This window comes from Erythrolamprus reginae, chromosome 7, assembly GCF_031021105.1.
Source record: "Erythrolamprus reginae isolate rEryReg1 chromosome 7, rEryReg1.hap1, whole genome shotgun sequence".
Taxonomy (NCBI): Eukaryota; Metazoa; Chordata; class Lepidosauria; order Squamata; family Dipsadidae; genus Erythrolamprus; species Erythrolamprus reginae.
Window position 1 is genome coordinate 70217239 of NC_091956.1, and position 13502 is coordinate 70230740.

At 39.5% G+C, this 13502-nt stretch overlaps 1 protein-coding gene across 3 annotated transcripts in view; it reads right to left on the reverse strand.

Annotated features, from left to right (window-relative positions):
- Positions 1-323: 323 nt before the first annotated feature.
- SLC10A7 (solute carrier family 10 member 7) overlaps positions 324-13502 on the reverse strand; it is a 199714-nt gene continuing 186535 nt past the window's right edge. The window contains exons 11-12 of one of the 3 annotated variants that reach the window (XM_070757770.1): positions 6457-6602; positions 324-3082 (exon numbers count right to left, since the gene is read on the reverse strand). In XM_070757770.1, the coding sequence (XP_070613871.1) occupies positions 3038-3082; positions 6457-6602 (191 nt within the window). In that variant the 3' untranslated portion in view covers positions 324-3037. Of the gene's footprint in view, positions 3083-5939; positions 6020-6456; positions 6603-13502 lie in introns of those variants that run through there. The other 2 variants (XM_070757773.1, XM_070757771.1) reach the window with 2 other exon arrangements.

The following is a 13502-nucleotide window of genomic DNA, read 5'->3' on the forward strand; positions in this document are numbered from 1 at the left end:
AAAAAGGATAAGTGCCAAATAAACCATGTGACTTACCTTGTGACCCTTTGTTTCTGCTAGGAAGGACTTCCTATCTGTACCTTTTTCCTGTCAGTCATTTTTCCAGCATGGCTGACTTCCTGTCCACCATCTGCGGCTGTCCTCCACTTTCTTTTGTAGTGCACTGAGTACCAAACAAATGATGAGTACTGGGACAACATTTTCATGTCAAAATGAGTCAAGCACCAAATTGAATCAGTTTTGAAGCAGTCGAGTATCGAGGTACCACTGTATTATTATTTACATCTACTGATATCCCCAACATTAAGAAAAACAAGAAACAGTTTTAATGAATAGTTTTTATTTAAAATTATGTATATAAGCTTTAAGAAAAACAAATAGAAAATTTATCAGTAGAGAGGGAATAGAAAGATAATGACCTTTGTTACAAAATCAATTGCGGAATGCATATCTTTTTCCAATATAACATCCAATCCAGGGAACCTTTTATAGCTAAAGTCAAATTTTTAAAGGTCTTAACCATCTTTAAATACAATGTAACATTCTAAATACAAAAAAGTTCTGTTTGTGGTTTTAAATATGCACTTCAGTTTTTTTCTTTATGCATCATTCTAAAACAATCTACTCAACCGTTAAGTAAATAGAAGAATATGCCATTTAGTTTATTCCAACCAAAAACAACATTATCTCCAAACGTCTCTCCTTGGAATTTGGTAAAATATATATGAAACTGCCATGATACATGTTCATCAAAATCTTGAACTGATGATACTGCAGTAACTCGAGGTAGATCTGTTGGAATAGTAGCAGTGTTGTGACTGTTTAAAAGATGTCGCTCAACTTAGAGGAAGACAGAACAGCGGGAAACGAGTCAGAGAAAATGAGAGCCATGTTTTCATTTGTAATGGGCAATTAAATTGGATCTCTCTAACAAGGTAACATGCATTCTTGTGCAAATTCTTTACATTTCCCTGGAACTTGCATGCAAAACAAATTGCAAAACTTTTTAAAAACAATCATTATTTTTGTTACTTAGTCCAGGACTAAAAGGGCTGTTGACTAGGTAACAGATATTTGTAAACTTAGAAAAATATTTATAAAACAAACAGAAAAATGAGTGGCGCGTCAAAAAATGAAAAGAAAAACAAGATGGCGACCACACGCGCAGTGGCAGAAATGCTCAGCAGGAAAAAAAAAGTTTTTAAAAAAAGATGGTGGCGCCCTTGGACTGGCACCAACCAAACCGCTTCAGTGACATCATCATGATGTCACCAAAGGGTCGCTACTGGTTTGGGTGAACCAGTCTGAACTGGTAGAAATAGTAGGCATGTTTCCTATAGTTTAAGTCTGAAATTAGAACAACATATAAGATATATTCCCGTCTTTAAGTGGCTGTTCTATTTTTCTACTATAATGCACACAAGTATATGTGTTTAAAACCAGCATTTTCCTTCACAGAATGTTAGGCAGAGGAAAATGCATAAATGTGCTCTTGGATAAGGCGGCTTCCTGTACGTGTCAAGAAAAACAGGGCTGTGAAAGCACCAGAAACCCCTACATTATTTATAGACTCCCACGACTAACACACCACCGTGGAAATAATATGGTCTCTAAATTTGAGATCTGAAGGCCAATATTTTTAAGTGTCCTGTTGATTATATTATTAAATATATATTGTTTTACTTTCCTTTTCTTTTTATCCAAATGTGGATATAAATGAACATTCCTAGTAAAAAGTTAAGATTTTTTTTAAAAAAAATCACCTTCAAACTCTGATTGTCAGGTTAACTAGATACAGTAGTACCTCTAGATACGAGCTGCTCCACATGCGAGTATTCTAAGTTACGAGCCACAACAGGAGCGAAATTTCTGTTCGACACCCGAGCTCAAATTCGGGATACGAGCCGAGCTTCCACTAGGTGGCGCAAGAATCCTTGCTTCTGGTTATCTCGGCGGGGGGAATACAAAGTCTAAAGGCATTCGTTCGAGATGCGAGTTCATCCGACATACGAGCTCTGTTCTGGAACGAATTAAACTCGTATCTAGAGGTACTACTGTATTAAATTTCTATGGAATATATGCATTTTTGCTAGCTTGAGGGGGCAGTCTTCCAACCTCATTAGTTTTTGTATACTCTTCAGGGGATATCGAACAATATAGCACTGAAAAGCTTGTAAGTGGCAATAAAGTGACCACTGCAATATTAGTATTTTTCTGTCACTCTTGGTTGGGATGTCCTGCACAAGGGAAAAAAGATAATCTGTTTTAGTAAACTATAGCAATGGTAATAAAAACACTCATCCAGCTGTGCTTGTAAATCACTGGTGTTTCCTTATAGCCTTGCCTTTGAGGAAGTTCAGAGTTCATTTAAGATATAAATGCCACAGCACCATAAAAATGAATCTGAATTATCTCGAGAAGCCATTAACTTTGAAGGAAGGTGGAGAGGATTGTCTCAACAAACGCAAATAATTGATGCTAAGTTTCTCTCTGATGGCTGGTCCCTTGCTGAATGTACACAAATTCGGAAGAAAAAAGGGATGTCAAAATAAGGATGTGACAGAGTCGCCAAAAATCAAGTTCATTTCTCACTCAAATCTTCAGAAATCATCTTCGAGGAACTAGAAGAAGATAGTGCCCAGGAAAACATATAAAAAGTTCGTGAATAATTAGGACAACGGGTAGGTCCAGTTTGGTCTTCATTCACTGCAGTAAAGCTTATAGAGGAGGAACCATTTGGTGGATTGAGATGTGATCATGGAAGCTTTGAAGTTTCACTGATTTGTTCAGGAAGATAAATAAATGTGAATAAATGGCAAATTCTGAGTGCAACCTCTTATAATAACCAGTCATCTGATTTTGGAATCAATGCTTTTATCAAAAGTATTTTAAGGCACTTCAGTAGGCATTTTAAATAGATTTGTAGGTATAAAAATAAAGTAAGTGCTGAGGCGACATTCATATAGGATCATCTTTTGCATTGTCTCTCTCTGTATGTACAAAATAGGACATATATACATTCACGAGGGATGTTCCATTATACTTTCACTGGCACTTTGGGCTGCCTTGTTAGTTTCATTGCCTGCAAAACATCAAACCAAAGGTCAATTTGTTGCCTTCTTTAAACAACAGTAGGACATACAGTGATACCTCATCTTACAAACGCCTCATCATACAAACTTTTCGAGATACAAACCCGGGGTTTAAGATTTTTTTGCCTCTTCTTACAAACTATTTTCACCTTACAAACCCACCGCCGCCTCTGGGATGCCCCACCTCCAGACTTCCGTTGCCAGCGAAGCACCCGTTTTTGTGCTGCTGGGATTCTCCTGAGGCTCCCTTCCATGGGAAACCCCACCTCTGGACTTCCGTGTTTTTGTGATGCTGCAGGGGAATCCCAGCAGTGCAAAAACAGGTGCTTCGCTGGCAACGGAAGTCCGGAGGTGGGGTTTCCCATGGAGGGGAGTCTCAGGGGAATCCCAGCAGCGCAAAAATGGGCGCTTCGGCTGGCAAAAGGGGTGAATTTTGGGCTTGCACGCATTAATCACTTTTCCATTGATTCCTATGGGAAACATTGTTTCGTCTTACAAACTTTTCACCTTAAGAACCTCGTCCGGGAACCAATTAAGTTTGTAAGACAAGGTATCACTATATCTTCAAAATAATTACTATTAAATGTTGGAATAGTCCCCAGGTACTAACAATGGCAAGAGATACAAGACTTAAGTTACAAAGTTAATTACTTGTAGTATTAGTAGTGTTTTTTTCTTTTACTGAAATAATGACAAGCACAAATCAGTCAAAATTTGCAGTTTTGTTTCGAAGGTCACAACTTAACGTCATAGTATCACAATTTTGCTTGATAATTTTTTCCCCTATTATGCTGAGATACATGACATTCTTTTCTTTTTCTGCCCTCCCTGGTAAAGTATCTTCCTGTTTTTAACATTTGCACAAATAACAAATGAAATAAGGCATCTACTACCATCTAAATCAGTGTTTCCCAACCTTGGCAACTTGAAGATATCTGGACTTCAACTCCCAGAATTCCCCAGCCAGCATTCGCTGTCTGGGGGATTCTGGCAACTGAAGTCCAAATATCTTCAAGTTGCTAAGGTTGGGAAACACTGATCTAAATAATAAGAGCTGGTAACATTTACTTAGAGTGAAGTCCAATTTTTATAGGAAATTTTTAAAGGAAAAAAAATAGTTTGTCCCTCCAGAAAAAGGCCAATATATCAGAGCATAAGTGATCCATGGTGTGTTGACCCTACAGAAAGTATGATTTTTCTTTCCCAAATATGATTACAAGGTTGGGTGTATTCGATCATGGAAGTAAACATTTAAAAAGTTTCACAACAGAATAAGAAAGCAAGATCTTTGGTTTCATACATAGCACATCCCGTGGCACCATTTTTCAAGTAGAAAACCCTCTTGTTGGTGAAGATTCAAACAGTTAAATTCTGTCAAACGGTTAAATTTCAAGAAGAAATCACATGTTGGCCTTATTAAGGATTTCATTGAAACAGAATATAGCTTTCTGCTTGAGACAAATACCAAAATGAAATGAAGGAAATAAGCATCAAAACACGATGCTATATTTATTTGAAAAGCAAGACACCATTTTTAGACACATCAAAATCAACTGTAACTACAGTGTTCCCTCAATTTTCGCAGGTTCAAACTTCGCGAAAAGTCTATACCACGGTTTTTCAAAAATATTAATTAAAAAATACTTTGCGGTTTCCCCCCCATACCACGGTTTTTCCTGCCCGATGATGTCATATATCATCACCAAACTTTCGTCCACCTTTAATAAATATTTTTTTAAAATAAATTTTAATAAAGAAACATGGTGAGTAATAATCTAAATGGTTGCTAAGGGAATGGGAAATTGCAATTTAGGGGTTTAAAGTGTTAAGGGAAGGCTTGTGTTACTGTTCATAGCCAAAAATAGTGTATTTACTTCCGCATCTCTACTTCGCGGAAATTCAACTTTCGCGGGCGGTCTCGGAACGCATCCCCCGCGAAAATCGAGGGAACACTGTATTTTTTTTAAAAAAATGAATGAAATCTAAACCCAAACTCGTCTAACTATAATAATACTTTTGCAGAGAAACATGGGGAAAGAATTAATCTCATACCCATCCCACATACTTTACACACACACACAATATTATATTGTAAAGAGACTCGGTGGTGCAGTGGTTAGAGTGCAGTACTACAAGCTATTTCTGCCGATCACCGGCTGCCAGCAGTTTGGCAGAGCGAATCTCAGCAGGCTCAAGGTTGACTCAGCCTTCCATTCTCCCAAGATCGGTAAAATGAGGACCCAGATTGTTGGGGGCAATACAGTGTTCCCTCGATTTTCGCGGGTTCGAACTTCGCGAATAGCCTATACCACGGTTTTTCAAAAAATATTAATAAAAAATTACTTCGCGGGGGTTTTTCTATACCATGGTTTTTCCTGCCCGATGACATCATACGTCATCACCAAACTAATAATTTTTGCAAATAAATAACAAAAAAAATTAATTATTGTTAATAAATAAATTTGTTTATAAATATCAGGATCACTAAGTGTCTTGTTCAATGGTGAGTACCAGTAATAATGGTGAGTAGATGGTTGTTAAGGGAATGGGAAATGGTAATTTAGGGGTTTAAAGTGTTAAGGGAAGGCTTGTGATACTGTCCATAGCCAAAAATGGTGTATTTACGTCCGTATCTCTACTTTGCGGAAATTCGACTTTCGCGGGAGGTCTCAGAACGCATCCCCCGCGAAAATCGAGGGAACACTGTATGCTTACTCTCTGTAAACTGCTCAGAGAGGGCTGTAAAGCACTGTGAAGCGGTATATAAATCTAAATGCTAATTCTAATAAGTAAAGAAATAATAATTGATAAATATATTTTGAATCCCTCTTTATTTACTTACCACTTTTTCAATGTGTCCGAGTGCCACCCTTGTTTTTTCTTCCTGGCTAGTCTAGCATTTTCTCAGAGCAATCTAGAATATCCCACTGTAAATATAGTTTAGAAGAGTTCTGTTGGTCATCTCCTTCTCTCCAGCAGAGCAGAATCTAAAGTCTCTCTTCTAACTGACTGTATGTTTTAATAACTGCTGTTTGCCCCCAGCCTTCTGGTGATTTCATTCCATCTCTTAATTCCCACTTCTGTACTATTTGGCAAAGATGGAAATATTTTAAATCTGCCCTCCGCTACAAAACAACAGTCCATTCTGAACATTTGAGCCAGCCGACACGTTGCTTCAATTGTGTCCCAAGCCTGGAATAAAATCTTGGTTCTGTTTCAGATTTATTTCACAGCATTAAGACCGCTTTTCGGGGACATTTCATTCCAGCATTAACAATGTAGTGGTAAATCATACTTTTCAGTCGTTTTTTTCCCTCTTCTTTATTCCCAATAGTGAACTTTGCACGGGGTCATGATTTCTTACCTTTTGTCTAGAAATCATCCAAGATTTTATTGTTGGTACCAAAATGCTTCCAAGGAGGATCTGGGCAGGGTGATATATAAGTAATGGGACTGAAATTAAGGACAGATGCTCGTAGCCTTCAAATACTATCTTCAGCATTGGTATACCTGTGTGCAGAAAAATCACTAAAATTAAGAATCCTTTGATGATTTTTCTGAGCTAAGAATTGTAGGAATCTATTAAACTTTTAAACATTTTGTTTAAATTTGAAAAAAGCAAAAAAAAACCCATTTATAATAACAAAAGGTACAAAAATAAAGCAATAAATTAAAAGATCATTGAATTATAATACGATGAATGATTAAATATAACAATGTATATAATAGTCACAGTACAATACTCCAATATCATTGTTGCAATATCTCAGAGGTCGCCACAAAGAAGAGGGATTCAAGCTGTTCTCCAAAGCACCTGAGTGTAGAATAAGAAGCAATGGGTGGAAACTAAACAAGGAGAGAAGCAATTTAGAACTAAGGATAAATTTTCGGATAGTTAGAACAATTAATCAGTGGAATAACGTGCCACCAGAAGTTGTGAATGCTCCAACACTGGAAGTTTTTAAGAAGATGTTAGAAAATTATTTGTCTGAAGTGGTATAGGGTTTCCTGCCTAAGCAGCAGGTTGGACTAGAACAGTGTTTCCCAACCTTGGCAACTTGAAGATACCTGGACTTCAACTCCCAGAATTCCCCAGCCAGCATTTGTCAGTGCCTGTGGTGGCCTGAGCGCTCTGCCAGCAAAAACAGGCTCTTGAGTGCCATTTTTGGCTGCGACTGCCTCCTGCAACACTCTGCCAGTAAAAATGGAGTTGGGAGGGCCACATGCCCTCCCAAGCTCTGTTTTCACTGGCAGAGGATTGCAGGAGACTGTTGCAGCCAAAACCAGAGCTTGGGCATTCATTTGCACTGGCAAAGTCACAGCGGATCAGTCCTTCACTGTTTCCAGGACAGCCCTGTGGGCCAGATCTAAACACCCTAAGAGGCTCGACTACTGTAACGCTCTCTACATGGGGCTACCTTTGAAAAGTGTTTGGAAACTTCAGATCGTGCAGAATGCAGCTGCGAGAGCAATCATGGGCTTTCCCAAATATGCCCATGTTACACCAACACTCCGCAGTCTGCATTGGTTGCCGATCAGTTTCCGGTCACAATTCAAAGTGTTGGTTATGACCTATAAAGCCCTTCATGGCATCGGACCAGAATACCTCCAGGACCACCTTCTGCCGCACGAATCCCAGCGACCAGTTAGGTCCCACAGAGTGGGTCTTCTCTGGGTCCCGTCAACTAAACAATGCCGCTTGGCGGGACCCAGGGGAAGAGCCTTCTCTGTGGCGGCCCCGGCCCTCTGGAACCAACTCACCCCAGAGATTAGAATTGCCCACACCCTCCTTGCCTTTTGTAAGCTGCTTAAAACCCACCTCTGCCGCCAGGCATGGGGGATTTGAGATACTCTTTCCCCTAGGCCTCTACAATTTTATGCATGGTATATGTGTATGTATGTTTGGTTTTTATAATAATGGGCTTTTAACTGTTTTTAGTATTGGATTATTATTATTATTATATGCTGTTTTATTACTGTCGTTAGCCGCCCCGAGTCTCCGGAGAGGGGCGGCATATAAATCCAATAAATAAAAATAAAAAATAAATAAAAAAATAAAAAAATTAAAAATATATGGTTTTGGTTGGGTCGGTTTCTTGCACTTTACCGTCAATATTCTTATGCCCTATTGATGTTTAATGTCAGGATACATGTACGTATAAATTAATAGAACTTGGGGCTGCAAGGTTTCAAATTTCTCATATTTAGTATCATTTTTTGCAGCTGTAAAACTGACCTACAAATTCAGCTCAGAGCAACAGAAGGAATTTAAAGACAACACAAAACCTATCGCAAAACAGAAAGCAAAAAAGTCCTCTATTGCTTTAACCTGCTTGTACAGTGATACCTTGTGTTACAAACTTAATTGGTTCCGGGATGAGGTTCTTAAAGTGAAAAGTTTGTAAGACGAAACAATGTTTCCCATAGGAATCAATGGAAAAGCGATTAATGCGGGCAAGCCCAAAATTCACCCCTTTTACTAGCCGAAGCGCCCGTTTTTGCGCGGCTGGGATTCCCCTGAGGTTCTCCTCCATGGGAAACCCCACCTCTGGACTTCTGTGTTTTTGCAATGCTGCAGGGGAATCCCAGCAGGAGAATCCCAGCATCGCAAAAACGAGCGCTTCGCTGGCAACGGAAGTCAGGAGGTGGGGTTTCCCAGCGAAGGGAGCATCAGTGAAATCACAGCATCGCAAAAACACCGAAGTCCTTGAAACCCCACCTCCGGACCTTTGTGTTTTTGCGATGCTGCGATTTCACTGAGGCTTCCCTCGCTGGGAAACCCCACCTCCGGACTTCCGTTGCTAGGGAAGCGCCAGTTTTTGCGCTGCTGGGATATCCCTGCTGGGATTCCCCTGCAGCACCACAAAAACACGGAAGTCCGGAGGTGGGGTTTCCCATGGAGGGGAGCCTCAGGGGAATCCCAGCAGCGCAAAAACGGGTGCTTCGCTGGCAATGGAAGTCCAGAGGCGGGGCATCCCAGCAGTGGCGGTGGGTTTGTAAGGTGAAAATAGTTTGTAAGAAGAGGCAAAAAAATCTTAAACCCCGGGTTTGTATCTCGAAAAGTTTGTATGACGAGGCGTTTGTAAGATGAGGCATCACTGTACAATAGTGCAAGTCTTTGCTTAGCGCTACTTATGGGCTGCTCTAAAAAAATAACTAAATGAAACTATTGGAGAAATTTACAAAAAAAAGAAATGACTGAAAAAGATTGCATCCTTTGACACAAAAAGATGCTCTTTTTTAGAGCACACGTGACTTCAGTTCAACCCGGTAGAAAATCAGTAAGGATATGTCTCCTATGCTGATAACCCACATATTTTCACATAGAGCCATCTGTTTTGGGTTTTTTTCACAACTGTTTCTTTTGCAATTGCTACCCTTCATGACAACAGCATGCTGAACTTCACACCATTTTAAAGCTATAATTGTAAAAACAAATCGGCAAATTCCATCTTGATCTCCTTGAAACTACCGAAATGAAGAAATCAGCGTTAATGCTTCAGGTGCTGCGTCGGTGTCACCATGGTTGACAGGACCCAAGCAGGCATCAGGAGATAGCATTTGACTTCATGGCACTCTACGTGCATTTACAATTTTACAGGCATTTTAAAACTGACATGCTGAAGAATGTTGATAAATCATTAATAAAAATGCCTCTTTAATACCATGCATTGTCTGAGAGGTAAGGAGGCACCTAGTGTAAATGGTTTTCTTTCTGACTAATGTAATTTATACAAAAATTACAGTGTCTCCCACTATATGTATAAGTCTAACCAAGGATAGATAAAGAGCGTCCTCTCAGCGCATTCCTACCTGATCCAATCACTTGGGAAATCCTTAATGTACAGCACATCCTATTTCCATGTTGCACATGACACATTTGTCTAAAATTACTCAACAGATTTTGACATTGCAGCATGGAGCTTTCAACTGTCACCTCCCAAGTGTAAGACCAACAAGGATCCAAGGATTTATTTTATCCCAGACCCATGATAACAAAGATGAAACATGAAGAACTGAAGTTCACATTCTCACTTCTCTATATCCATTCTCTATTTTGATATTTTTATTTTATGTATCTTGATTTCTATGATTTGCTCAGAGTAGAAACTGAAATACAGGAAATTCATTGTAATTCATTCTCTACATGGGGCTGCCTTTGAAAAGTGTTCGGAAACTTCAGATCGTGCAGAATGCAGCTGCAAGAGCAATCATAGGCTTCCCCAAATATGCCCATGTCACACCAACACTCCGCAGTCTGCATTGGTTGCCGATCAGTTTCCGGTCACAATTCAAAGTGTTGGTTATCACCTATAAAGCCCTTCATGGTACCGGACCAGAATATCTCCGGTACCGCCTTCTGCCGCACGAATCCCAGCGACCAGTTGGGTCCCACAGAGTTGGCCTTCTCCAGGTCCCGTCAACTAAACAATGTCGTTTGGCGGGACCCAGGGGAAGAGCCTTCTCTGCGGCGGCCCCAACCCTTTGGAACCAACTCCCCCCAGATATCAGAGTTGCCCCCACCCTCCTAGCCTTTCGTAAGCTTCTTAAAACCCACCTCTGTCGTCAGGCATGGGGGAATTGACACTTTCCCTCCCCCTACAAATCTGATAAATAAATAAATAAATAATAAATATGACAACTATGTCGACTCCATTATGTCCATTAGCACTCTAGCTAGGAATCCTTGGAATTATGGCACCAGATTGAGATATTTAACAAAAGACAAAAAGATTCTGTAGTAACCCTGCTCCCTCCAGAAAAAATGCCCATAAAAAGGCTTATCTCCTAAACATAAAAAGAAAGACAACCTCACTAAGGAGCACTTTTTACATATTCTTTTTACAAAACAAAGTTCCTTGGGCCATGTAAAGCGGCCTTAATCCAAGTTTGTAGCAACGAAAGGTTTCTATTTTATATATGGCTATAATGAAGAATACGCTACTGAAGACATCTGTCAAAGGAAAAGTTAAAACACAGTCTAATTTGATTTGACTTCTCAGTTTGATATTACTGTCAGGCAATAAGTACTAAAAGCTTGCAACAGCACTGTTTTATGGTGCCCAAACGTTTCAATGGTTTAAAGCATCTCTCTCTCTCTCTCTCTCTCTCTCTCTCTCTCTCTCTCTCTCTGTGTGTGTGTGTGTGTATAAAAGCATCAAAAGCTGCACAGGGCATGGGAGTGTTAATGCTAGACACACATTAAGCCTAGCAGAGGCTTAACACATTTGTTTCAGTTCTTATATTGTCAGATGCAGAAACAAACAAAAAGAATTGATGCCAAAAATCAGCCTTGGGTAGCGGGTGAAATTTCAGTTGCAAATGCAAAGATAGGCGTACATTTGCTAGTAGGCTCTGCGTTGCCTATTCAACCATCTGGACACACAACAAAGGGCAGGCGAAAAGGAGCCATTGGGTGATCACTTCATCTTACTTTGATATTTTCTGAATGTGGAACTACAATATGCTGTAGTAGCATCCAATGCAGAGAACCAAATTCCTAATTTAAAAGGCAAAACATGTGAAATGCCTTGATCAATTGTGCCATTCTGCTGCACGAATCCCAGCGACCGGTTAGGTCCCACAGAGTGGGCCTTCTCCGGGTCCCGTCAACAAAACAATGTCGTTTGGCGGGGCCTAGGAAAAGAGCCTTCTCTGTGGCGGCCCTGGCCCTCTGGAACCAACTCCCCCCGGAGATTAGAACTGCCCCCACCCTCCTCACCTTTCGTAAGCTCCTTAAAACCCACCTCTGTCGTCAGGAATGGGAGAACTGAGATATTCTTTCTCCCTAGGCCTTTACAATTTATGCATGGTATGTCTGTTTGTTTGTATGTATGTTTGGTTTTACAATAAAGGTTTTTTTTAGTTGTTTTAGTATTGCATTTACATGCTGTTTTTTACTACTGTTGTTAGCCGCCCCGAGTCTACGAAGAGGGGCGGCATACAAATCAAATCAAATCAAATCAAAAAATTTTACATCATGCAAGAATACCGTACTTCATTGTGTTTCTGGATAGGTAGCACTGGTACAGTGAAACAAAATAAATATTTACAAAAAGGAAAGGAAACAGAAATGTCTGCCTATTATTTTACCATTTGGTTAAAAAAAAGTGACCTATTTTTTATGGGATAAAGCGCTTTCCTGAATATGTGTGTGTGTGTGTGTGTGTGTGTTTTTTGTAGATTTTCACGGGTATATGTATGTAGATTGTTCTGAGTTACACGGGGCAAAACCACATTACTACAAACTCCAAGGAGCTGGAAGCAAAAGCAATGGAAGGACTACAAGAGTCAGTAGCATTTACTCATTTGGGGGATTTTACAACATTTCTGAAAATAATTAATTGGCTTATTTCCCATTGACGTAATTGTCATAGTAGCACTACTACTAGCTATAGAGTGAATCCTTTTGTTGCTGCTGTATTGATTGGGTATAAATTGCAGATAAAGAATTATAGGGCCTTTTCTATGCTACAAATTAATCGTGTTACAGGTTCTACCACCTGTAATGAAACAGTTTCAAGCAAAATATGTATATGTTGTAAACATCTGAATCAAAGTGATGACAAATAGGCATCAAAGAATATCTGGAAGTGCTGAATTGGGTGGGAGTTTGAAAATGACTGGATTTGTAAACCATCAGAATCATCTCACTTTAAGTTTGGATATCTTAAGAAACATAAAATAGTTCCAAAAGTTTCTTTGCATTATACTAGACTGTAGTAGAACATTTTTGAGTGGCTCTCAAAGTCTATTAAACAGATGACTCGAAAGAATATTTAACATAGAAACATAGAAGTCTGACGGCAGAAAAAGACCTCATGGTCCATCTAGTCTGCCCTTATACTATTTTCTGTATTTTATCTCAGGATGGATATATGTTTATCCCAGGCATGTTTAAATTCAGTTACTGTGGATTTATCTACCACGTCTGCTGGAAGTTTGTTCCAAGGATCTACTACTCTTTCAGTAAAATAATATTTTCTCATGTTGCTTTTTATCTTTCCCCCAACTAACTTCAGATTGTGTCCCCTTGTTCTTGTGTTCACTTTCCTATTAAAAACACTTTCCTCCTGGACCTTATTTAACCCTTTAACATATTTAAATGTTTCGATCATGTCCCCCCTTTTCCTTCTGTCCTCCAGACTATACAGATTGAGTTCATTAAGTCTTTCCTGATACGTTTTATGCTTAAGACCTTCCACCATTCTTGTAGCCCGTCTTTGGACCCGTTCAATTTTGTCAATATCTTTTTGTAGGTGAGGTCTCCAGAACTGAACACTGTATTCCAAATGTGGTCTCACCAGCACTCTATATAGCGGGATCATAATCTCTCTCTTCCTGCTTGTTATACCTCTAGCTATGCAGCCAATTTGACATTTGATAGTAGCCTTAAAGCAAAGATGACCA